This window comes from Triturus cristatus, chromosome 9 (genome assembly GCF_964204655.1).
Source record: "Triturus cristatus chromosome 9, aTriCri1.1, whole genome shotgun sequence".
Classification (NCBI taxonomy): Eukaryota; Metazoa; Chordata; class Amphibia; order Caudata; family Salamandridae; genus Triturus; species Triturus cristatus.
In genome coordinates, this window is record NC_140592.1 from 992642361 (window position 1) to 992669740 (window position 27380).

A 27380-nucleotide genomic window follows, 5' to 3' on the forward strand; every position below is an offset into this window, starting at 1 on the left:
CTTCTCTGGGAACCCCAACATCAAGGGAATTAGATTCAGGCGGAAGCGCAGCAGAATAAATCTGTGTTGGGCTACTGTTACGAAAGAAAGGTAACTGTAGCCTTCCTCTGGTCTTCGTGGAATTTGATCATAGACTGCAAGCGCCTGGGAATGCCTGTTCTTTTCCCAGCGGTCACCCTTGGCCTTCAGCAAAAAGAGGTTAATTAATTTCTGTTTAGGGACCTTAATACATATTGTTGGTTCCCTAAAAAGGTCTCTCAGCCCTATTGCACTCAATTCCCTTTCCACATATCTGAGCCAGCCAATCCTGCTATGGCCCTCGAGCCCCAGGCAATCACCAATTATACGTTGGGTTAAGTTGACGGTGGCCCTTCGCCAAATCGAGAGCCACAACAGAATGGATGCCATTCTGATAAAGTCAGACAGATATGGGAGGCCCAATTCGAGATGCAGGATGTAATTAGATGTAGAAGGTGGTAGCGAGACCCTGGTCTTAAAAAAGGTGTCTTCCACTATCTGCAGTTGATCAATTTGGACCATTCCCCACATTCCGGCCCCATAGGATGCCGCCGCCTTAGTTTTACTTGGTATATGTTTTTTATTATATTAAGAGGGCTGGCGCCTAATTTTTTTAGCAAAGCCCTTTATGGCTTGGGTTCCTCTTTCCATACCCAGGGCCCTTGCTGCCACTAGTTTGTTCCAGGATTGCTTGTTATCAAACAATATCCCCAGGTATGGGAACGAATCAACTACCTCGCTTCAGTACTCAAACATTTGAAAATTGAAGGCATAATTTTCATTCATTTCTGTCCTACCAAGAGTTCTGCGGAAGTCAATATGGACAAAAGAGCCCAGCAATGTTATATGTAGGCTTTTGCTACAAAAAAATAACCATTATCATCATTAGTGAAGAGGTATCCTGCCAAGGGCTCTTCTATTATACATGTAATTGATCCATGATGTGATCAGCTGCAGATCTATGATGTAATTCCTTGTAATGAAGTGCAGCTCTTAAATCATAGCTGTTGGCTATTCATGATGTGATTGGCTGGAGTAAAGTTTTACCCCCAAGTATTAGCCATCGTCTATCCATGATGTTAATAGTTGAACCAAGCCATGTAACCTGCATTAATGTAGCACCATTGAGCCTTAGCTCTCATGTTTCCATAAAAAGGTCAATCGATGGAAAAAGATTCTTGAGCTTTTCTGGCAAATGTGATTATATGAAATGTGCAGATGATAGGAAATAAGTAAAGCCCAAAGAAAGTTTAACTGAACAGCTTTTACCCTGTCACCTCTGAAAAGATCTTCTTTCAGTGCAGTGAGAAAAGGCCTTCGAGGGAACATTTATGTTATCAATTAATGCCATATCAAATTTGACACTGTCACTACTCCCTCTGGTGTATATCCCAGCACCTACTGGAAGTCATAATTCCCTTAATAGCTGGCATCTAAACCATGTCTTTCCCAATGATCACACAAGTTCTTGACCACTTCCCACATCCGGTACGCATAACTATGAAAAATGTCCTCACCCATTGACTCCACAATTTGAGCAATCTACACCCTATGAGTTGGGTGTAGATTGCTCAAATTGTGGAGTCAATGGGTGAGGACATTTTTCATAGTTATGCGTACCGGAATTATGGAATCTGTGAACTGTCTGACTATGCAGTTTCACAAAGTTTCAACCCTGTACCGGCTATTTCGTTTTTAGAAGCATCTGCATCCTGTCCTGGGAATATGGCCGATAGTTTCCCCCGATCAATGTTTTCAAAGGTTGTAGCAAAGTCAAAGAAGGTGGCATACAGTAAACAGCCCTTTTCTGACATAGCTTGCTAACATTAGCAGTTTGTCTTTCATATTGCAACCTTATTAAACTGCAGATTGAAAGAAAGGGAAAAGGTGACTCTCCATTGCCCAATGCACTAACTCACTCTTTAGTAGTTTAGCAAAGAACTTTCCTTTGGTGTCCAAGAGGGTAAGTACCCAAGTATAAAATTACTACAAATTGTAGACTTACATGCCTCCGACCTCTCAATTTGGGGGTAGAGTCTGAATAAACATAAAATATGAACAGAAAGGTACTAGTATATTTTGTGTTCCACACACTTGGCAGAGACTTCTGCAACAGGAGCAGTGGCCTTCAAATGATAAATGTATAAGGAAGTATAGAGAAATATTTAAAAGTTATTAAATTTAAAAAAAATATATATTTTTTGTTAAGTATTTATGTACATTAATTTTATTTATTTATTTTAAACGTAGAACACAACAAAAGCAGTTAGAGCAACTTCAGTTTAATTTGAGTTAAATATTTCATTAATTTAAATAGATTAAATGAAAGCAAATTATTTTTAAAGATTTATTAAAATTGTTTATAATTATTCATTATACATTTAAAAATAATGACTGCAATTATCTATATAATAAATTTAAATGATTATTCCTTAAACATTAAAGTTGCATTTATTTTTAAATTAAAAATATTATGGAAAGAGTTTACAATAAAATAACTTATTTTTTATCTATATATATTTGGATATAATTTTAAAAAGTCGTAATAATTTTTTTTTTAAACATCTTATTAACAAGAAAAACAAATGCTTTCCATTCAATCACAATCACAATCACAGACATTTATATAGCGCGCTACCTACCCGGAGGGTCTCAAGGCGCTAGGGGGGGGGGGGGGGGGTGCCGCTACTGCTCGAATAGCCAGGTCTTGAGCTTCTTCCTGAAGGAGAGGTGGTCTTGGGTCAGGCGCAGGTCGGTCGGGAGGGAGTTCCAAGTCTTGGCGGCCAGGTAGGAGAAGGATCTATCTCCTGTTGTCGTTCTTCGGATACGGGGGACGGCGGCGAGGGCGTGGCTGGCTGATCGGAGATGTCGTTTGGGAGCGTAGAAGTTGATGCGGTTGTTGAGGTAGCTCGGGCCTTGCTCGTGTAGGGCTTTGTGTGCGTGGGTGAGGAGGCGGAAGGTGATTCTTTTGTAGACGGGGAGCCAATGCAGGTCTTTCAGATGTCCGGAGATGTGGCTGTGACGTGGGATGTCGAGGATGAGTCTGGCTGAGGCGTTCTGGATCCGCTGGAGTCTCTTCTGGAGCTTGGCGGTGGTTCCGGCGTAGAGGGCGTTGCCGTAGTCCAGTCGGCTGGTGACGAGGGCCTGGGTGACCGTCTTCCTGGTCTCGGTGGGGATCCACCGGAAGATCTTCCGTAGCATGCACAGGATGTAGAAGCATGACGAGGAGACGGCGTTGACTTGTCTGGTCATGGAGAGGGAGGAGTCCAGGATGAAGCCCAGGTTGCGTGCGTGGTCTGTCGGTTTGGGTGCGCAGCCCAGGGCGGGGGGCCACCAGGAGTCGTCCCAGGCGGAGGGCGAGGAGCCCAGGATGAGGACTTCCGTCTTGTCTGAGTTCAGTTTCAGGCGGCTGGTCGTCATCCACTCGGCTACGTCTTTCATCCCTTCGTGAAGGTTGGCTCTGGCGGCGGCGGGGTCGTTGGTCAGGGAGAGGATCAGCTGGGTGTCGTCGGCGTAGGAGATGATGTTGAGGTTGTGTTGGCGTGCGATGGCCGCGAGGGGACTCATGTAGACGTTGAAGAGGGTGGGGCTCAGCGAGGATCCTTGAGGGACGCCGCAGATGACTTCGGTGGCCTCTGACTTGTACGGTGGTAGACGGACTCTCTGTGTTCTTCCGTCGAGGAAGGAGATGATCCATTCCAGTGCCTTCTCCTGGATTCCGACGTTGCTGAGGCGCTGCACTAGGGTGCGGTGGCAGACAGTGTCGAATGCCGAGTAGAGGTCTAGGAGGATGAGGGCCGCTGTTTCTCCGTTGTCCATCAGGGCTCGGATGTCATCGGTGGCAGCGATGAGGGCGGTTTCGGTGCTGTGGTTGGCTCGGAAGCCAGACTGGGAGGGGTCGAGGGATCCATTCGTCTCGAGGAAGGCGGCCAGCTGCTTGTTGACGGTCTTCTCTATGACTTTGGCTGGGAACGGGAGGAGCGAGATGGGGCGGTAATTCTTGAGTTCGGTGGGGTCCGCTGTAGGTTTCTTTAGAAGGGCGCTGAGTTCGGCGTGCTTCCAGCTCTCCGGGAAGGTGGCGGTGTCGAAGGAGGTGTTGATGATGTCCCGTAGGTGGGGTGCGATGACCGCGTCGCCTTGTTGAAGACGTGGTGAGGGCAGGGGTCGGTCGGAAATCCGGAGTGGATGGAGTTCATCATGCGAATGGTGTCTTCGGTGCTGATCGGAGTCCAGGCGCGGACGGTGGTGGTGGGGGGCGGTGGTTCGGTTGTGGCATGCGTCGGTTGAGTGCTGAAGCTGTTGGGTATGTCCGCGATCTTGTTGTGGAAGTAGGAGGCGAGGGAATTGCAGAGGTCTTGCGATGAGGTGATGTCGTTGTTTCCGGCGTTGGGGTTGGAGAGCTCTTTGACGATGTTGAAGAGTTCCTTGCAATTGTGTGCGTTGTTGTCCAGCCGGTCCTTGAATGCAGTTTTCTTGGTGGCGCGGATCAGTTGGTGGTGCTTCCGGGTGGCCAGCTTGAGGGCGGTCGTGTTGTCCGGTGTTGGTTCTCTTCTCCAGGCTTTCTCGAGGGCTCGGCAGTTCTTCTTGGAGCTCTTGAGTTCGTCGGTGAACCATGGGGCCTTCTTGCTGCCGGGTCTGCTAGGCGGGGTCCTCAGTGGGGCGAGTTCGTCTGCGCAGTTGTTGATCAACTTCGTGAGGTTGTCGGCGGCCTGGCTGGGGTTCGCTGAGCTGGCGGGGGGGTGCTGGCTCAGGGAAGCGGCGAGCTGGTCGGCTGAGATCTTGTTCCAGCTTCTTCGAGCAACCGGTTGCTGGTGGTGGTGGATCGTCGTTCTTTGGAAGGTGAAGTGGACGCAGCTGTGGTCCGTCCAGTGGAGTCCAGTGGTGTGGTTGAAGGCGATGTCTTTGCTGGATGAAAAGACTGCGTCGAGTGTGTGTCCGGCGAGGTGGGTGGGGGTGGATACCAGCTGCTTGAGTCCGAGGTTGGCGAGGTTGTCGAGCAGGGTGGTGGTGTTGCGGTCGTTGTTGTTCTCCAGGTGGAAGTTGAGGTCCCCCAGGAGGATGTAGTCAGCGGAGGGGAGGGCATGCGGGCTGACGAAGTCGGCGATGTCCTCGCTGAATTGTGTGCGTGGTCCCGGGGGTCGGTAGATCAGGGTCCCCCTGAGGGTGGTCTTCGGGTCGGTGTGGATCTGGAAGTGCAGGTGTTCGGCTGTTTTCAGGGTGTCGTCGGTGTTGGTCGAGATGTGGATGGTGTCCCTGTGGATGATGGCGATGCCTCCTCCAGTCTGGTTGTCGCGGTCTCTCCGGGTGATCTTGTATCCCTCTGGGATGGCGATGGCGATGTCGGGTGCTGAGGAGTCGTTCATCCAGGTTTCCGTGAGGAAGGCAACGTCAGGAGCTGTGGTGTCGAGGAGGTTCCAGAGTTCGATGGCGTGCCTGTGGACGGAGCGGGTGTTGAGCAGGATGCACTTGAGGTGGTTGCTGCTGGTGTTCGGCTTGGCGGGTGCTGGTGTGGGGCAGGTCCGGATGCAGGTGAACTTGCAGGCGTGGCAGCTGAAGGGTCCGTGGGTGTGCTTCGGGGTGGCTCGGTAACATCCAGGGATGCCGCCGGTGTTGAGTGCGCTGAGTTCGGTGGCATTGTAGGACAATCGGGTCGTCTTCCGTCTGTGGGGGCCAGGGGTCCTGGCACTGGGCGCGGTCCAGGCGCGGACGGGCGCAGACGGGCTTACCTTTGGCGCGCCTTCGGCACACAATCGGCGCGCCCGCTGCGCGTGACCGCTGCGCGTTCGCACGGTCGCCATATATGGCGAAGTGCGAGGGGGGGCGGAGCGGCTGGGAGCGGCTGGGAGGCGGGAGCGGGGAGGGTACAGAAGGAGAAAAGGGGCATGGTTAGCGGCGGTGGCGGGGAGCGGGGAGCGGGGAGGGAAGAGACGGGGGCAACAAGAAAACAGGCAAACAGGCACTACAGAAATACAAATTTACAATACAATAAATACAGGGGCACAGGGCAAGAAAGCGGGGCCCAGGAGCCTGCAGGTCAGGCGAGCACGGACCACGCCGCTCGGTGGCAGGGGGCGTGGTCACGCGGCGGCAGCCGGGGCAGCGAGGCAGGCAGGCTAGAGGCACACGCAGCAGCTGGTGGCCGTGCGGCGCGGGGGGTGTCCTAAACTAGGTCACACTCACCTGCGTCGCACGGTCGCCATATATGGCCAAGTGCGAGGGGGGGCGGAGCGGCTGGGAGGCGGGAGCGGGGAGGGTACAGAAGGAGAAAAGGGGCGTGGTTAGCGGCGGTGGCGGGAAGCGGGGAGCGGGGAGGGAAGAGACGGGGGCAACAAGAAAACAGGCAAACAGGCACTACAGAAATACAAATTTACAATACAATACAATAAATACAGGGGCACAGGGCAAGAAAGCGGGGCCCAGGAGCCTGCAGGTCAGGCGAGCACGGACCACGCCGCTCGGTGGCAGGGGGCGTGGTCACGCGGCGGCAGCAGGGGCAGCGAGGCAGGCAGGCTGGAGGCACACGAAGCAGCTGGTGGCCGTGCGGCGCAGGGGGTGTCCTAAACTAGGTCACCATTCAATGAGACAATATACGCAGCAGTGGGTCAGCTAATACAGTTATATAGCATTATTCACACTGTACAGTTCCCTTAGTCCTCTAATAATCCGTGGCGATCCTGGTTTACCCCAGAGCCCGCCCGCACCTTGGTTGGTGATACCCCTCAGTCAGTCAGTAGATCTCCCCTGTATGTCATCTATGCCTCCTAGATCTATTCCCACTTGTGTCGGCACCCTCTACTCTGATACACAGCGTGTTCTGCCCTTTGACACCAGTCGAGATCCTTTTTCCAGCCCTCTATCGATGGAACCTCACCAGCACCCCAGAGTCTAGCTATATTTCGTTTCGCCACTACGCCCGCTAACACGAACAAGGCTGTAGCCCATGTGGGCCAAACTGCCTCCCCTGTCACTCCTAGGATATGCCACCTGGCGTCTACCAGGACCGTGGAGCCCACCACCTCGGACATGACCTGCGCTATGGCTTCCCAGTACCTTTGAATCAGAGGACACGCCCACAGGATGTGAAAGAATGTCCCAATCTCGTTACATCCCCGCATGCACTTGTCAGACCCACAATAGCCAATGCGATACTGCACTGTCCTAGGAACATAGGAACGATGAAGAATTCGGAGCTGAACTAGGCGGAACCGCGCCCTTACCGCTATTTCGCTGGGGCTCTGTATGGCCTTCGCCCAGTCGTCATCCTCGGGGAGGCCTACATCTGATTCCGAGGCCTCTCGTAATGGTCGCAGGGGGTCTGACGTGTTGTTTATTAGTTTTTTGTACGTGAGTGAGATGGCTTTATCCTCCATTGGGTCGAACAGAAGCCTATTCTCCAATAGAGTATACTCCAGCAATCGCTCCCCATCCTTCAAATGGCAGTGTATTGCATGCCTGACCTGTAGGTATCGTAAAAGTTCCCCCTTCTCCATCTGATATTCCGATTGCATAGCGGTACAGTCAAGCATCCTCCCCTTTTTCCAGACATCTTCCAGGAGATCTATACCGATGTTACACCAGTCACAGAGGCCTCTGGGGCGCACAGTTTCCAATATAAAATCACCTTCCCATAGTGGGGTTTGTTCCGTCAGTTTAGCTTCCCACCCCGTCATCTTAGTTGCCTTCCGCCATGCAATCACCACTGTCTCATTATGGGTTGGGAGACTTGAGGTACCCCTCCGCTTCTTGTGAAGGGCTGCGAAATAGCTGCCCCTTCCCATGGCCATCCGATCAACCCGGTAGGCTGGTTACTCTGTGGGGGTGAAAACCCACTCATTAATATTGACCAGCTGTGTTGCCCAGTAATACTTTCTGAGGTCCGGTACCGCCAATCCTCCCTCATAGACCCCCAGTTGTAGTTTCCGTAGGGCAATTCTGGGGCTCCCTCCCCCCCACAGTAGTGTGCGCTGCTCTGTTTCCAGTGCATGTAAAAAACTCTCCGGGACCACGAAGGGAGTATTCTGGAATGCGTACAACAGGCGTGGTAGGGCCATCATTTTAAACAGGACGCCGCGTCCCATAAGCGACACCGGCAGACTCCGCCAGTGAGCGACATCCCCTTTCAGCCTGTCCAGTTGTGTATATACGTTAAGGCGCATAAAGTCTGTTTCGGAGTTCGTGATCCATATGCCCAGGTACTTGAACATCTCCTTGCATGTCAGATCTTTACAAGCCGATGTCAGCACCGGAGGCTCTCCCACGAGCACGAACACCAGGGTGCTTGTCCCAGTTGATGCGATAGCCGGAGTACTCTTCGAATGATCGTAAAATGTGGATGAGCCGATGGAACGTTTACCTGGGGCAATGTACATGGAGTAATACATCATCAGCATAAAGGGAGATACGCTCCTCCCATCCTACCCCTGTATCAATGCCCCACACCAGCGGGTTGCCCCGCACCCATGACGCCAGCGAATCAAGTGCAAGTGCAAGGAGAATCGGGGAGAGAGGACAACCCTGCCGCGTGCCTCTTTGGAGCTCAATCTGTAGTAACTGTAGAAGTGAATTTTCTGAATAGGAATGTGCTCACTCTTTTGTAGATGGGTGCATGTCCCACACTAAACCCCAGCCTAGTTCTCCCCTATCCCCTCCTTATGTCTCAATAAACGCTTCCCATTAAGAAGTCGGTATTCCCCATTTTTCAGCCACTCCCCTGTCTTTCCCACTTTTACTAGTAAAACATAGGCATACTTTTGCAGTGATCTGTGCATGCAGTGATCTGTGCAGTCGGGAGGGACATCTCCATTTAGAAAATATAGTAGGGGCAGATGTGGAGGCGTGGACCTCAGCATGTAGGTTAATGAATACCATTTTGTAGTGTTTTTATTAAAATTGCTCTGAATTCTTTAAAAGTTTGTTGTGATACATATACATGTGTCCACATGTCTCTCTTAAACAAATGTATTATGCATGGAATAGCACAGTACGATATACATTTTTGTCATTGGTACATCTTTTTCATATATACAGAGCTTTCAGCTAGAACAGTAAAACTTTCAACATAACTAAATCATGCATATATGTACAGAAATGTAGGCCTGAGCATACCATCACGGACGTCCAATCATCCTGTGGTGTAAGGTTACACCTAGATCTCAAGTAAACAGTTTCATTCCATAAGCCCTTAACTCTCATGTCCGTCTATTCGGTGTCATTTAGACATCCATCACATTTTCATGCCCTCTCCACTTCACCCAGCATGTATATCGTGTGTGATTACCTGGTGGAATTGTAGTAGCCCATTAAAAGGGCAGCTCGTCTGTTTTGGCTAGTATTACCTAGAATGTAGTGTCTCTATGATTATGGATCCCTCCCATCTTTGTTTTTTGAAAAGGGTCAGTACTCTGCTCTGCTGTCACCCACTTCTAGACCCCACAGCCTTTTGTGTATTGTAGGGGCAGTGGAAGCCATCCACTGCATTGCAAGGTTTTGTTTGCAGATCTACAAATCTGGATACATTCTTGTTTTTTGGACCTGCCAACCATATCTTCAAGGTAGACATCTAGTCCCTTCCCCATGATATCCCACATCACCCTAATCAGTGCTTCCTGCACGTTTGCATGACTGGTCAGTGCCACATCATATGGAAACATCTGCATCATCGGTCTAACATCTCAGGCATGCCGATAATATTCCGAGATATTTTGGGGAAAGGTAAGTATGGCGTAGGTAATATAGCTAATTATATTTAAAATGTGTTTTTTTGTTTACTATTTTCGTGTATTCTCATATCCGTGTCCAATCTTTGGTTGGTGTTTCTTTACCTAATTGCTGCTACCGGGGCCCTTAAGAATGGTCGTAGTGTAGTCGGTTATGGCTAAAGTTCTATGCCTTACTCTGTGCGCCATGTTTAAGGAGGGTATGCAACTCTTCTGATTTCGGGACCTCCGTCTTACCAGTATTCCCCCTTGTAACAATCACGTCAATAGGTGCATTATATGTCAGAAACTGACCTACATGGAAGATGTATTCATTCACTAATGCCTTAAACAGAATAAGACTACCAACCGCATATAGATCTTCCAATGTCGTAATATCATTCTGAGTCCAGTCGTGGGTTAGGTGTACTGTAGATACCGCAGCTAATTTGGGGACCCTCTACAGTGGTAGTTACAGGGAACACGGGGCCACAGACCTTCCTTTTTGGGTATATTTGTCCCTGCATGTCATAACTGTGCGCAAAGACCTCGAACAAGTCATTCCCGACCTCTTTTAGGGTACATCAGCTGGTACATCAGCTCTAATAGATTACCAGTGCCGGTAATGTTAAGAATGTCTATGCAGAATATCTGTGCACCCAGCGTCATTTTTTCATTGCCAACCATTGTGCCATCCATACCGTCTGGGCAGCTAAGTAGTAGACGACTAAGTTGGTCACCCCCTCCCCCGAATCGTCCTGTGAGTGCATTGCTTAGTTCAATGACGTACAACGTCTCTGTTTGACCCATATAAATCCTGACAAAAAGTATTTAATATCTCTGAGAAATTGACCTGGAATAATCAGTGGGAAGGCCATGAAAAAAATAAAGCAATCTAGGCAGAACTATCATTTTTGCTATGGCTACCCTACCCAGAGGAGACAGTGAGAGCCTAGTCTGGAATTACATCGAAGGTCATATTCTCAAAACACATTTATTTAAGTTGCCTCACTTCAATTCATTGTCCGTATGGTATATCTGGACACTGAGGTGTTTGAAAGATTGTGACTCCCATGCCAGTTAATACCCAATATCAGGTTGGTGGTCAGTGGTTACCGGTCTATGTAGTGGAAACAAACAGGGGGGCAGATTTACAAGCCCCATGCGACAACTTTACGCCGCCGTTGCCTCACTTCTTTGACGCAGCGGCGTCATAAGCAATCCGCCACATTGCAACATATTTACAACGTGGCGCATCTAGGGAGATGCGTCACGTTGTAAAGCCCTGCACTACATTATACCTGCATCAGGTATAATGTATGCAGGGTGGGCATTCTAATGTGAAAAAGCCTCATAAAAGTGACGTAGTGAAATCTCCAAGATTTCATGGAGTCACTTTTACGATGCCACTGCGTCAAAACATTACGCCTGCTTGAAGCAGAAGTTAGGAGATGCAGCATGTTAGGAATAGGCATACCTAACCATTGCTGGAGTTGCGTCGTGCTTGTGAGAGGATTCCAGCAATATGCTGCCTGTACTCCAAAAGATGCATCACGCATCAGTCTATCCTTGCGCCACGGTGTGCCGCATTGTAAATGCGACGCATCCATGGTGGCGCAAGGGATTTTTTACGGGACGCAAATGAACTGATGCATCTCTGCTAATATGCAGAGGTGCACCAGTTCTTGTAAATCTGCGTCAGGATTTTTATCAATTAACCTTGAGTCCTGATACCTCCCTGAAAGTCAATAGTAACAAAATCAGCGGGGTAAGGCTTGTTTCCGAATCCCTAAGAAAGAGCAGTGCGTTGTCTGCAACCATGCAGCTCCATGAATTTTACCATGTCTGTTAATGCCCCATTCATATTCTCTAGATCTCAAAAGAATATACCAGCAGTTCAGGTGCCATCACAAATAAAATAGTGGCCAGAGCTGCCGACTTGGGAACTGGAGAACCAGGTTCGAGTCTCTGTGTCAGCTAATCGGTTGCCTACATTTTTTTAATGAATGTTTCATTGTGTAATGTAACTAGTGCTCGTGTAAAGTGCTCCAATACCTTCAGGTCGAGTTTGCCTATATAAAAACTACATGTATGCTTTTGCCATCTCTCCCATTATACCCTGCCTGTGTGGACCCTCTCCAATGGTCCCCTCTAGACCCCTGTCCACCACGCATTCTACACCTGATCCCTCAAACGGTAGCGGCTGGCCTGACCCCGCTGCTCAATAACATCATTTCCTCTGGTGACTTTCCCAGCTGCTGGAAAAAAGCTTGTATCCGACCGATTCTCAAAAAGGACTCCTTGGATCCAATGGTACTAAAGAACTACCGGCCAATATCCTGCCTCCCCCTGCCAGCTAAGATTCTTGAAAAAGCTATAAACCAGGAAATGATGAGATATGTGGACCAAAACAAACTCCTGGATCCCTCTCAGCATGGTTTCCGCCCCTATCACTCGACAGAATCCGCCCTTATTATGGCCACTGAAAACATCCGAAGGGAAATGGACAAGGGCGGCAGAACGGCTCTTGTCTTACTAGATCTTACGGCGGCTTTTGATACCGTAAACCACTCCATCCTATTAAATAGACTCAAAACTTTAGGCTTCGCGGGCACGGCACTTACCCTGTTAACCTCCTTCCTGGATTCTCGTATTCAACAAGTACACTGGGCAGGCTTTCACTCTGATGAATTCTCTCTTCCAGGTGGGGTCCCTCAGGGCTCGGCACTGTCACCCACCCTTTTTAATTTGTATGTCACTCCCCTGGCTGCCCTAATTCGATCTCATGGCCTTCAATTAGTGTCTTATGCCGATGACACTCAAATCATAGTGACAGTGTCCCAGCCTATCGAAGCTACGGCAGAACGCTTCAAAAACTGCCTCCTGGATGTTAGAAACTGGATGAGTTGTAATTTTTTAAAATTAAACGCGGACAAAACCGAGATAATTGAGTTCGGTCAGAAACCATCTGTCTGGAGCAACCTATGGTGGCCTCAGGAGGCAGGCCCCTGCCCCAATCCGGTTGATAAAGTCAGAAATCTTGGCTTCTTGATGGATAAGGATCTCTCCTGTAAAACGCAGATTAACCAGGTCACCTCCACTTGTTTCTACAACATCAAAGTCCTAAAAAAAATCCTACCCTACATCCCCCCTACTCTAAAGAAGACTGTAATGGCTGCCCTGATAATGTCCCGAGTGGATTATTGTAACGCACTCTACTTGGGCACAGGTGAAAAACAAATTAACAAACTCCAGGCAATTCAAAACGCAGCAGCTAGGGCTCTACTAAATCTACCCTACCGCCACCCTACGTCAAAAGCTATTAGGGAACTTCACTGGCTCCCAGTTAAAGCCAGAATACAATTTAAGGCCCTTTGCCTGGTCCAGAAATCTCTGTATGGCACTGGACCTGATGACCTGTCTAAACTTCTCCCCCGTTATGTGCCATTGCGTGCACTAAGGTCAGCCAACCATGATCTAATATGCCACCCAAGAATAAGAAGAACGCGATGGGGCGGCAGGTCTTTTTCACACCAGGCCTCCAGATTGTGGAACTCTCTACCCTCCCACCTGCGCTCACAAAAATCTAAACAATGTTTTAGGAAAGCATTAAAAACCTGGCTTTTCTATCCTCATCAATGATCCACTCTCACCTTTCTCTACGTTATCCCAGCGCCAAGACGCCTCGGCATTCGAGCGCTTTATAAATATTTCAGTATTCAGTAACGGTTGCATATATGGCAGCTGTATCTTGCACAGCAGATTACCCGTTACTCTCATCTTAGCCAACACTGCAAAAGATACAGCCATAATAATGTGTTGAAGGCCTTTTTGATGTCAAGCGAGGTCACAGTGTGCAAGCTTGGTGTCTCTTATATCCAATCCATAATATGTAGGAACGAGCATATAATTACTTGGGTGTTCATCCTCGTATAAACCTGCACTAGTTTTGGTAAACCAGTTTGGGTAAATATGTGAACAGTCAATTCAATATAATTTTACAAAGTATCTTGCATTCTCTGTTTAATAGCAATAGTGGCCTGTATGACTTGACACTGAGCCAGTCCTGTTGAGGCAGCATGGTTACTATTGTCTCCTGGGCTGATTCTGGGAGTATCCCCTTTTGGTAAGCTCCCACGTGCATAGCATGATGCTTCGGTGAAAGCTGGGAATTATAAGTGGCATTAATCTTTAAGGTCAGTCATTAAGCCCTGGATATTTCCCTCATGCTAATTGGTCTATGGCGAGTTGTACTTCCTGTGCCCCACTAGCTGTCATTTTAGGCCTCAACGATGGTAGGAGGGTCAGTGCGTTCCCTGCCCATTGGGCTCAGAACATTGCAAAATTCCTTCTTTGAGCTTTCGCCAGGGAGGACTCACCAAGCTTCTCAGTGCTGAATCATTAAACACCTTGCCCAGGATAATTGGAGGATGTGATCAGCGAGGTAGGAGCTCAGAATCTAAGAGGGATATTCTCAAGAACGTGTGATAACTACCGCAAGAGTAGCGTAACGCAGCTTTCAATATCGCAGCCTATCGCGCGAAAATAACCCCGTGACAAAGTGGGATTCACAACAAGGCGGTACCATGCGATAGTCCCCAGATAACGTGCCAAATGTCAGTGTCAAAATCAACGCCACGCTGCAGAAGTGCGATACGCGAACGCAAAAAACCATGCGATGAGGCCAACCGCGGTACAAAAAGTAGCGAAAATCAGCCACAGGCCTGCAAATCCCACGCGTCTGGCAGAACAATGCACCATAAAAACCACAGAAAAAATACACCAAAAACAATCCAAAGTCCGTAGCAACATGGATGCACCATGATGGAACGCAGGGGCCAACCCGGACCCCACAACCCCCACAGACTACCAGCAAGGAACAACGGGGTCGGGGAAGCCCAAGGAGAGGAGGGAGAGGAAGACGGGGTGCAGACCACAGGAAAACAAGACCAGCGTCATGGAGGTGACAGAACACTACCAGCAACTGACCCACTAGCAGACCACCTGGATTGCAGTCCGAGTGCCCAGGAGGCCAATAGGCGCCGGCATGACGTGACTACCTAAACTAGGCACAAACCCGCTGCCAACAGGAAGGCAGCAATGGCGACAGGAGGTGGCAGTCCAGCGCCAGCGGAGGAGCTGAAGGAAACCCAGGCCACAGTCATCAGTGTGGAGACGGTGCAAGGAGTAGGGAGTACGGACACAGCTCGAGAGGACCTGAGACAACATCAACAGGTAGTGCAACGAACAGGGACTGGGGGAAAGGGGTGTGGGCACAATGGCATACGTGCACAATGAGTTGTAGCATTCTGCACACCCACAATCACCCAGGTCCATGGCCCAGATCCCCTTGGCACACAGCAGCACACACACATAGCACGAACAGCACACCCACATTGACGACAATGAGGAACAACGCGCATAGCCAACACTGCAGAACAGAGGACACAGCTGGCTCCGCACATGCACAGAAACATGCCTACTACATCTGACGGAGACAGAAACTGTGAAATGGAAATGTACGCGTATGACATCACATCCGTCATGTAGACCAAATGTACACTGTCCCGCAGAAGAATCCTGCACCCCCCAAACAGTCACAATGTACATTGCAATACAGTCTGCATGCAAACCTGCACAATGCGCCAACATATATGTCAACGCAAAGTCAATACGCACCTCCCCTTCATATCGCAGAGGGGCACACAACACCTTCAGCAGAGCACAGAATACAACACATCAGTGATGCCGGAGAGGACTACCACATCTTCGACACCTACGCCCTACAACAGCATATGAATATCCCACGCAACCCCCCACCAGAACCCGGACAGCCAAGATACTCAGAGAACACCCAGCTTGCAACAGACCACACAGCAGTAAACACCCGCAAGCACAGCTGGCTCACAACACGTCACCCACCCACACATCGCACCCCAATGCCATGTTCCAGCATGCCAAAAGGAGGCGGACCAACAGGTGTGGTTGGGGGTCGAACCCATGGAATGCGAACCAGGACACAAACGTAGGTGTCCATCACCCTTCAGGGGCCACCAACACACCACTAAGGAGACTCACACTGCCATAGAGACACATGCAGTTGCACATTCACAGTACAGAACCACGGGCAGGGGCGCTCAAATTGCAGTCACACACCCATGTTGGCTCTGCGTATGACGGCCCTGGCCACTCCCCTTACAAATTGTTTGGGTGACGACAAAGCTGCATGTCCAAGCTCTAACCTGCTGCCTGCGGTGACACGTCTGCATCTGATGTACACAGCACAATGTAATGACGTAGGGCCCATGGCCCTCATGCATACAACAAGACCACAGGGACACACGCAGATGATATGTTGAACTGGCTACGGGCATGTGCACACAGCCCCTTTATTGGCAGGGCCACATGTACAGTGACGCCTGTGTTGGATGTGTGTGGGGTGAGTGTAAGCCATTCTGCACGGAATGTCTGGTGCTGGCAGCCACTTGAACATTAGACACCAGTGCAACGGAAAGAGAAAACACATGCATAAAAGAGTCAACTGCTGAGCAACATGGAGGGAGCCAGAGAAAGTCCAGAGGACAGCCAACATGCAAACAGAAGTGTCCGTGAGTTGCAGTGCACTGGGGATGGGACACTAGAGATAAGCGCGCCCATGTGAAGAAAAAGTTTTGGATTGTGTCCCTCCGACAAGCACCAGATGCAGATGCAGTGGGGTGTGTCATACCTGCATCATCTTCCCCATCAATGTCCTAGGGCCCCCACACTGTTTGAGGTGACATAGCTGCGCAACCTCTCCACAGCTCAAAACTCAATCAGTAACAGATAATGGCTTGCGGTGCACTCAGTCACTGGCACCTGGAGTGCTGAGCAGGGTATCAGGCCGATGATGGCATCCACGACAGGTCTGAGCAACTCCGTAAGTCTGTCATGACCACCGTGTTGACTGTGGCAGATGTCTGTTGGCGGTGGTCCTTGTGGTGGTGGCGTGTGCCTTCTGCGGTGATGCCACGTCCGGGCCGGTCAGGACTCGATTTGGTGTGTGAGCCCTGCTGGGACGCTCTTGGACCCGGAGGCTGCGTGCAGCGCAGGGCCACAGAGAAACGGCATTGATGATCCCAAGGCCAACGCTTCAGGGGCCATCCAATATCTCAGAAGAAGGGGTCCCGGACCTGACCAGCACAGAGTTAGTGGCCCCGGATGAACAGCGGCCATCACAGGCACCCAGCCACGGGACGGTGACGTGCGGTGCAGTCAGATTGGCCATGCGACCTGAGCGGGTCACCATCAATGTCCGAGGTGTATGTTGCGGAGGGCATCGGGGGACAGTGGAAGGTGTCCCCCAGGGCATGACGTCGAAAGGTTTAATTTTATCCGGAAGCAGCAAATGGAGGAGTGGAATGTGACTGCCTCGTTGTCACCACCAATTAGGTATCAGCTACATGAGGATGAAAACTGCCCCCTAGTCCATAGACTCAGATGCCACCAAAGTTCGACCAGAGAGTGTCCATGATTGTTGGGGAACAGACTTAGTGGCACCGGGGATGAGAGGGGATGCTGTCTGCGATGATGCTGGTACGCTGATATGAACTCAGCCATTGCAAAATGAAGATTCCGTGACCTACTGGACCGGAGTGTGGGCCGGAGGCAGTAGTCAGCAATGGCCCACAGCCATGTGTCGTTGGCTGGTGAGGCACAGAGTTAGTGACACAAGGGCAGTTGTCTGTAGTGTTCGATCACCTCTGTAACGATGATCTTGTTCCCTCCGGACTGCAACGCGTCATCCTCTTACGCCTCTCCGTGCGTGCGATGACATGTAATCTGCCTTTTGAATAAACGATGTTCAGTTCCAAATCTTTGACTCACTCATGTGCAGCGTAGGCCAAGGGCAGTAGTCCACGTAGGGCCACAGACACGTGTGGTTGTGATGCCATGCACAGACTTGTTGGCACCACATCCATGTGAGTATAGTGACTTGTCCTATGCCTTAAATGGTGTTCACTGCCATGGTGTAATCAAGACTCAGTTCCAAATGTGTGACCTACCTGACCGTGGTGTAGGCCTGAGGCAGCGGTCAGCACGGCCCATTCACCTAGTGCAGCCGGCATAGGTTGGATGGTCCCACAGGCCTGCGTAGTTCAGGTTCAGTGGCACCACGTGTTCGGACACCTCCGTGTATGTGACCCAGGTTTCGTACGGACTGAGCCACATCTTCCTCTTACTCCTCTCCGTGCCACCACTGGTGTGGACTCTGCCATTCGTGATTTGCGCCTAGGTGCTGGATGTGGGACCTACTGGTCCGCAGGGTAGTCCTGGTCCCTCTTCCACGCATGGCCGGCTGGCGTTGGACAGGGTCAGTGGCACCACGTGTCGCAGGCTGGCATTGAACAGGGGTTAGTGGCACCACGTGTCGCAGGCTGGCGTTGAACAGGGTTAGTGGCACCAAGTATCGCAGGCTGGTGTTGAACAGGGTTAGTGGCACCACGTGTCGCAAGAAGCCCATATGGAACTATGCCTCAGTGATCAAAGGAAGTCTGGTGCTGTTGCCGGTGGCCCGGATTTGGGATCACTGCCATTCATGACTCAGGACACAGTTTCACACATGTGACCTACTGGGCTAAGGAGTAGGCCTGAGGCGGCAGTAGAGTACGTCAATGAAAGAGGACTAAAGCGAGCCTGTGTCGTGGAGGCCGTGATGGACTGAGGAGGCTGCCAAGGTCGCGGCCCTCTGGCTTGGAGCTTGATCTGGAACATGGTGGGCCCTCCTGGAAACACGCCGTTGTTAGCAGGTGATCAGTGTGGCCTGGCTGCGCAGGGGCGGGCCTGACGGGTTTGGGGTCTGGCAGGCGCACGGCATCGCAGGCAACTCCGCTCACGAGGACGGCGTCGGCCTAGTGGCGGGGTGAGAGGCGCCGCCTTGGCAGAGACGTTGTGCTTTCCGGAAGAGGACCACGCCCAGAGCTACGTGCTTTTTATTCACACCCCTATGCTGGCGTGGCGTACGCCGGGTCATCCCACTCCGGTCACGCTTGGGGGGGCGTTGCAGGCAATATTTCCACAAGGTCCCCCACTGGCTGGGGTGAAATGGTTGCATCCTTATCGCCTGTTTTGTGTTTTTATCGCCGATCTGTCTGGTCGTTGAGAATGTTGAGGTGTGCTGTGGTTGCGGTTTTTGGCACGGGAACGCCCACTCTGCATCTCATTAGCGATAGTCGCTGGGGTCCTCTGTGGCGATGTTTTTTGTGGTTGCTATCGCGGGTAAACTGGTGCTGTGGGCTGTTAGCACCAGCTTGTGAATGGGGAGGTAAATTTATCAAGACTTTGGCTGCGATAAAGTGCCGTTAATTGGGCAATAGCTCCTTGTGAATATGCCCCCAAGTGTTTGTCATCTTCAGTGGCTAAGCCACGCCCACTACCATTTTATAGTGCTTGAGTAGTACCATTGTAGTACTACTAAACATACTACAGAATGCAGCATATTATAATTATTGTCTCGTCTATCCATGCCGGAAATGTAATTGGTATGTTTCAGCATACAGTTCGCATAGTAACCCTCGGATTTCACAAATGTCTATAAACATCATAGGTTTCTTACACGTTTAGGCACATTTTATCATTTTTGCCTAAAATCTTTCTTCTTATTTTGGTGTAGAAAAAAACATTTCCACCCAAGAGTCAAGACCCAACATATGTGACTTTACATTTCAGCAAGACACATCTCTCTATTGAACTATAACTGATACTTAATTTTAGCTGAAAATACTAGACACAAGTTATTCATAACATGTTTTTGAATGCCTTTAATTATATGTATCTGGCATTATTGAAAATGGGTGATAAGGGTATTTTAAAATTGTGGGCTCTCAATATTTAGGAATCCTCTGTAGATCTATATAATACTGCTCAGCTCTAAACTTCTGTCCTCGCTCATTTAAAATCATTTTAGTACTATACACTTTAAAGTATTATATGCCTAAAGTAGACATTATAATTGCATTTGAAACTGGAACATCTTAATGGTCTACATGGGTGTGAAAACCATGCAAGTTTCTATGTTTGTATAATATTCACAAACTTCCTGCAGTGGCGTAGGAAGGGGGGTGCGGTGGGTGCGGTCGCCCCGGGTGTCATCACTGAGGGGGTGACAAAATGGCAAATATATGTGTTTAAAACACCTATGACAAGAAATTTTCCGCACCGGGTACCCCCGACCTTCCCTACGCCACTGTATATTTGTGAAATTAAAGTTTACGGTACCTTGATGACTTCCCAGAAACCTTCCTCTGAAAACTGTATATAGGGAAAATAAAAAGTTTGCATCTTTCATGATACTCATTGGCAACGAGTCAATATATATGTACTAATGTGTTTGAATTATAAATGTGGCAGGTGATTCAATGTATATATTTGGTTTGGTAGTGGTATGGACTATTAATTGAAGTTTGGACCTTTTTTCTTTAATATGGTGCATATTTGTTTACTCTCTATGACTTTTCTTAATATAAAACGTGTCAGCCTCCTTGAGAAACACGTACATAATAATCATACTAACGTTTGGCTCCAAAAGCAATAGTTGTGACTATTTGTGTTGTGTTTCTCTCCACAGAATAGGTTAGAAGAACTTATATCTTCTGACAGGTATAAAAGCACAGAGGACTTTGCAGTAGTGTTGCAACCATTCTTAAAACAGGTGCAGCCCCCTAAAGATTCTGTAAGTATCCTATGGTTACATGAAATTAAGAGCAGTAGAGACGCGTGGAATCATATCTCCACACATGTGAGCAAAACATTAATTTGATGGTACATAACAACTTTCCCTGCATCTTTCTCCCCTGTGTTCACTACAATCATACACTTACGTGCAAGTGCCATTGACATATAGAACATGCATTAAGCTAGAAGCAATTCAAAAGAAGTGCCAATGAAAGAAGACTTACTGTGGACTTATTCATAACCCTGCTGACACTACAGTCACACTCTGCCCCTTTCAGGGAACTCCTTCGATACAAAATTCAGTCAGAATAAAACTTTCTAACCAGACCCTATAGCAATTTCTCGAAAATGTTAAAAAAAAAAAAAAAAGACAGTTTTAAAGACAAAAATGTATAGTTTGGACAAGTCCTTCAGTCGCATTTTTCTGTGAAATAGTACACTGCAAAACTGCCAAAGCTAAAATATTTCAGTGTAAAGCTCTTTTTTGCAGGCTGTCATGCAGACTCACTGGAAGACAAAAGGGACTTAACTTGTTTTTATTTCTCCTTTTTCTGTAGAATGGTAAAATTGATTACTCATTTTTCACCCCGGACTGCTTTCACTTTACCATCAAAGGTCATGAAGAACTTGCTAAGGGGCTATGGAATAACATGGTATGTGTCTTCGTTGGTGCATTTAAGCTACCTTACAAAAGTAGAAATTGCTGGCCAGTGAAAGGGTTGTCCAGATGAACAGTGTATAATTTGTAAAAAGAAAAGTGCACGTACGCAGTGCTTATTTTGAGCTGGTGGTTAGAGGTGGGGTCCACTGGCGCTCATTTTTGAGGATCTCGACTTGTTTTAATTAATCAGACTTTGATCTAGAACAAGAGAGAAAAAACCTGCAAGGTGGGAAGGGAGGAAGAGAAAAATTAAAAAACTTTGGAAAAGTTAAAAAGCAGGGATGAAAAGGAGCTCATGAAAGTGAGACATAGGGATAAAAAGAGTATATTGGTGGATGAAGGAGACATGAGGTGAAAGAAAGACTAGTCAGCCTTGGCATTTGGGAACCCCGACTTCGGCAGCAGCGCCGGAGAGCTTCTTAGAAGAATTTGGGTTCCCGCACTTAATCGTTTTCAAACTAAGCACTGATGGGCCCAATATTTTTGTTAGGTGGCCTTCCCTAAGGTCAGGTTCTCAAACACCAAGGCTGCTTATTTTTCTTTGCAAATCGTGCCTCTTTCTTCCACCAGCCTACACTTGATGCCTCTTTATTTCATTCTTTAAGGTTCATTTTTCCCCTGCTTTCTCCCTTTGTCACTGTTTCCCTATTATTCTCTTCCTCCTTCTAACTTCCTTTCCTTCCTTTCTCTTAATTCCTTCATGTTAAAGTCTGATGATGAAAAATAAGCCCAGGTCCCTAACCATGAGTCTTAATGCCAACCACCTGCTAAACATTTACATAAAGCAAGCACTGCAGGCAGCCACTAGCCATGCCACAAAATATAAAAAATGTAAAAATCTGCAAAATCGGCCACATCAACACTCAATGATGTCCACAAAACTTTGCCTTCATAGGACCTCAGAGTTCAGTGGTTCTTGTATAATGTGTTGATAAGTGCTAACATTGAACCATGATTGTTTTAAGTAACACTCATCCCTGATTGCCTTGTGTTCATTCTAGAGCGAGTTGGATTTATTACTAGACATGCTCACACTTGCTTTTTCACTTTTAGTATACTCCATAAGAGTGGAACTGTTCATATAAACGAGGCTTGGCAAATATAATTCATATATAACATTATTTTTCAGTGTCCTCTACAGAGGGTTGCCAAATATAATCTGCAAGGCAACTACAGTACCCAGTATGTTCCTCTTCATACCATTCCTGATGCTTCTCAGTAAGCCAAACGTTGTCCACTTGGCATGGAATGTTGTAAAAAAGAACTACCTTCATTCTACCCACGAGTACATATTTTGTAATAAGTTGGAGGGAATTTGATATTTTAGTTGATATGTACACTTTTGGAATTACGAAACGGAGGGAGGGATTGATGGTGTCATGCAACAGTCCAGGATATTTTTAGGATTGATGTTGTAATAAATGGAAGGAGAGACACTGCTGCTAGGGCTTTCTTATCATTGATTATGTTTCTGTTTATTATATTGCCATGAATCCAGTGATGCGCACTATACGTTTGGTGATGTGTAAAGGTAAAAATCGAATATTGTTTCGTTTCACATGATGTTGCTATCGAGTCACATATGGTACTTGTATGTGGAGCTCGCTGCAGAACAATTACAATATTTTAAAAAGGTCAATGAAAAATAATCTGTTAAGACCCTTTCTTGAATGCTGCTTGAGTGAGAGGCATTCTACTGAGCTGCAAGTGGGCCCAAATGGGTTGGATATTAACAGCATTCACAATTGAAGCAGCAAGAAACAATTCAGTTTATGTCATGACCCAAATAAATGGTCAATATTAATTCATCCATATTATCAAAGCGGGTGGGATGTGCGATACAGTTTTCCATATCACAGTTAATCATAAATATGTGCCTTGGTTAAGAATTGATGCCAATATGAGCCATCCTATCAGGTTGGCAGATCAGTAGCTGTAAATGTAAATCTTATATGAAATTTCCACCCTGCTGGACATGCCCTTTGACTGTCATCATGGACCACAGTCCTGCCTCTTCATCGATGAGGTGTGCAGTTAGAGAGGCTATGAACATTTGTGTGTAAGAAACAACAGAGAAAGCAGAACGACAAGAGAATGTTACAAGGATCCTTATTTACTGATTTATGTGTTTCCTTATAGTTCCAGCCAGACGGACAGAAAGATGAAGTTGAGAGCTTTTCTACACCAGTGCAGCTTATTTGTCCCTCAGAGGTAAAGTTCATCTCACAAACAGCACACAATGGTCATTTGTCTTCTTAGTAATGAAGTAGGTTTCACAACAAAAAACTTCACAACCCTGAAGTGTGAGCTGCATCTGCAGAGGTGATAGAGTCTCATTTATGGCATAACACAAGACTGCCACTAATATGGGTGCGGGGTACCAGTATTCCAGGGTGCACTGTGACGGAAAGTACATGCAAACCACTTGAGTTTCCTTGTGTTGATGGAATGTAGCTGATCAAATCTTCAAAGATGCTGAATGTGCAGGTTTTTGGTTTGAGCTGGGTATGATCAGAAATCCTTCATATGTAGAGCACGAGAGATGCAGTTGTTCTAAGTTGGTGTCTACCTCATTAGGCAATCCATCGCTATAAGAAAGGTGGAAGTGTGCTTGAATGTGCCCGTGTGTTTGAAGCTAGTCTTTCCTAAGCAGAGTGAGCATAGAGTGTATGTTCTAGTTACGCCTGTATTTTGAGAGCTGGCTTTTGACAGGAGCCACTTAACGGCACTGATTGTGCATGTTCCCTGTTGTTGAGACAGATGATGCTTCTTGATGACCAATGAAAAAATATCAAGTATTATTTTTGAATGCTGAATAGCCAATAGCACATAAAAGCTAAAAAAATGTCTTCGTGTTCAAACAGGCACATCCATATATTCAAACCGGAAGAAGAATTCGATCTCTGGGCTCTTCCGCGCCGAAAGGACCCGCTGTGTTTCATATCCTCATCCTGCTGACACTATTCAATCTTTGAGAACTGCACATTATGGATGAACATAAAGCCATCCCTCTCCAACCAGCACTGTGTATGCATCCATAAACTCATGCTCCCCTCTCGGGAAGCAGAAAGATAGGGTGGTTTTACATAGGTACACTTACGCTGAAGAGGTGTAATCATTGAGTCATGTGACGCAAAGGTGGAACCAATCTAAGGAATAGATCTGTCTGATTTTCTGCTTCTTTGTATAAAAAATCCCCAGCATTGTTAATAATCTTTGTTCTGTCGATCACCAATCATGAGCGACCCCCACTGTGGACTCACTGATAATAAATTATCTCCATGACTGTGTTGTATGTGGGATAAACCCACCAATGATCATCAATGATCTCTACTGTGTTTTTCAAGCCTCGCTGCTGCCACCCCCCTAGAGTAAGCTGATCACGAATGGTCCTCACTACTCTCCTCAACCTTGAGTGAGCTGATGAACATGGGATTCCAACTACCTCCTCAGTCCAGTTAGACAACCTTTCCGTATAAATATTCGAATTTGTATTTTTCCAGTTAGACATTGGGGGTCTGATTGAACTTAATTATTTGTTATTTTAACAAAGAAAGTCATACTCTATGTGCTGGATTACTTGGTATTTTCTTTATCCTCCAGAGTTTTCTGCAATGGCTCCAGTGGACTGAGAAGGAGGCATCAGTCAGCAGGTCATCTGTTGGACCTTGTCCTTTCCTATGCTTCCTCTGCACAGGACATGCCACAGTGCACGGCTGCCCCGGCAACCGCAAATGCCAGTGACCGAGGCGTGGATCAACCCCTTCTCTGTTACTTTATCATAGTAGTCTTCCTGATTTAACTGCATACATTCTCTCACAGTGAAATTCAATGTTACAGGCACCACTTAATTCTGTTCATTGTCACCTTGACTCATAAGCCTCCCGCTACATGAAAAACAGTGACCTGGCCAGTATCAATACAATTCCTCAACTTTCTTCATTACTCAAAGTATTTAATTGTAGAAACCCTTTCTTAATACAAGTTGTTCTTCCTAATAACCTTTGCCAAATAAATGTGTTTATCTGTTTTGAACAAAAACTGTCTTAATATTACAAAACTAGGAATTGCAAAGGGTATAGTACCACACACTCTGAATTTACTTCCATTGTCTATATTTGTGGTTAGGGTAATCATGTTCCTGAAAGGATAGGGAACTTAATATACTGCTCGCCCAAACATATATAATCACTCAATGTACAGGCGCCTATTGCGGTGCATAGTACCTTTAAAGTCAAGCAACTTTTCATTAGGAATGTCAACAATTGTGCTACACATATATTTTGTGATGTACACGGTACAACATCTGCAACACACAGATATCAATGAGTATACACATGCATATAAGATCTTTTGATAGAAATTATTGGAAGTTAAAACAAACTTGAAAAATACGGTCAAAAACAACTTGGTTATTTTTATTATGCAAAAAAATAATATTTTGGTAAAGCTGGATTAAAACAAGAATAGAAAAATAAAAATATATTTCATTATACACAATATTAGGAATATTGAGGTTGGAATATATATGTCTACTGTCACACATTACCACATGTACCACGGTATTATTATGCTTATTAGCATAATATTCCATTACACATTCTGGTAAAGTAAATACTTCGTAGCTGTAGATCTAGGGCGAGAACTTTGAGTCAAAGGTGACGGTGTTGATTAGGTGATTCATTTTGAGTTCGGAGTCCAGGATGATTCTGAGTAGTCGATCTAGTCTGTGTACATTTTGGAGGAAGATTAGCTACATTTCAAAATAAATGTTTTTCAAAGACATAATAATTCAAAAGCATCAGGTAGGATATAAGGTACTTTGTTCAGAATAAAAAAAGTTCAATCAAAATGTTTTTATATATATATCTGTTATCAATAAGCATAGTAGGTATGCGTTTTGGAATTTTGACATACCATGTCACAGGCAATGCGCATTGTCCCTCTGTAATGCACAAACGTACTTGAAAAGGTGCACTTGTAGCCAGCGAAAATGCGTAGCCATCATATGTAGTGCACAGACATGTGTGCACATGTTATCACCTTGAAAAAGTAGTCAGCCACTGCTAATACATATATATGTTTAAAAATACGTTTTACAATTACACGTCAGCAAAACGTGTACAATTATCATAAATCATTTGTTTATCACCAGTGAACTGTGTCCCTCACTTTTTTGATGCGCAATTTTCTGAGATTGCTGAGGGGAAAAGGCAGAACAGTAATAAGTGCCTATAGCTATCACTTTCTAATATTGTGACACTTGGTTGGTATTTTTGGTTTAAGGGAGCTTTTGCCACTGTTATTTACCCCAGCACACCTAAGTGCACATATCACCATATTATTGCGACTCAACCAAATGTAGTAGCCAATCAACAGTACATGTTCTGTGCAGAAAAGTCACATGTGCATTGAGACGTTTTGAATTAAAGTATTTGGTAAATGAATTACATCAGGCAGGTGCTGACCCTTCGCTGGACACTCCCTTGTAGCATCATAGGCTACATTCATGGATGAGGGAGTCACCACTGGTGGAAGCATCAGAGTATGGTGGGTGTAGCAAACAAAGTGAGCTGGTAGAAAGCAGTCTTTTATAAGGGTTGTAGAAAGAAAAGAACATTGAAAGTTGCAATAAAGAAGTCAATAGAAGGGGCGAAGGAATAAAAGGCATTTAAAAGGGATACAGAGTACCAATACATAGGAGAAACACACAAACAGAGGGTTTGCCTATATTGACTCAAGAGGCTCAATTCCAAAGGGACACAGAGAAGTAGTTACCCAAATAGAAAGGCGGAAAGAATTAAAGGACCGTATTCATGAAAACAATTGATGCAAGGGGAAGAAAACGGGGTGTTCCAGGTAATGGAGGCAATGAGGCACAGGATAGGTAGGATGATACAAAGGCCATTGGCACCAGTAAAAAATCACATACTAAGTAAGATTTAAGGGCAAGCAAGAACAGAGACAATGAGGCACATATTTAGAACACACAAAGGCAAGGAGACACATCTATGTATCTATGAATGTATATGGTATTTCTACGGCATGAACCTTGCCAAAAGGCAGTAGAGAACTATATAGGGTGAATGACAAGCATGATGTCAGTGAGTAATAGGAAAGGTAGCTCAGTTGTGGATGGGTAATGCTTTGTGATCTAGTGTTCTTTAAAACTTGAGTTTTCATCTCTTTCCTGCATTGGAACAACAATGGATGAATCCCGGTGGATACAAGGATGTTGTTCGAGATCCTGGGTGTATAGATGGAAAAAGGCTTTCTGTCTTGTTTTTTTCTTT

The 27380-nt window shown here is 46.9% G+C and overlaps 1 protein-coding gene across 1 annotated transcript in view; it reads left to right on the plus strand.

The window, feature by feature from the left end:
- The window catches only part of LOC146799170 (phospholipase B1, membrane-associated-like), a 176111-nt gene extending 149870 nt beyond the window's left edge, over positions 1 to 26241 (plus strand). The window contains exons 13-16 of the mRNA XM_085626591.1: positions 20320 to 20424; positions 20984 to 21079; positions 23227 to 23298; positions 23952 to 26241. Of these exons, the coding sequence (XP_085482717.1) occupies positions 20320 to 20424; positions 20984 to 21079; positions 23227 to 23298; positions 23952 to 24062 (384 nt within the window). The 3' untranslated portion in view covers positions 24063 to 26241. The remainder of the gene's footprint in view (positions 1 to 20319; positions 20425 to 20983; positions 21080 to 23226; positions 23299 to 23951) is intronic.
- The last annotated feature ends 1139 nt before the right edge of the window (positions 26242 to 27380 follow it).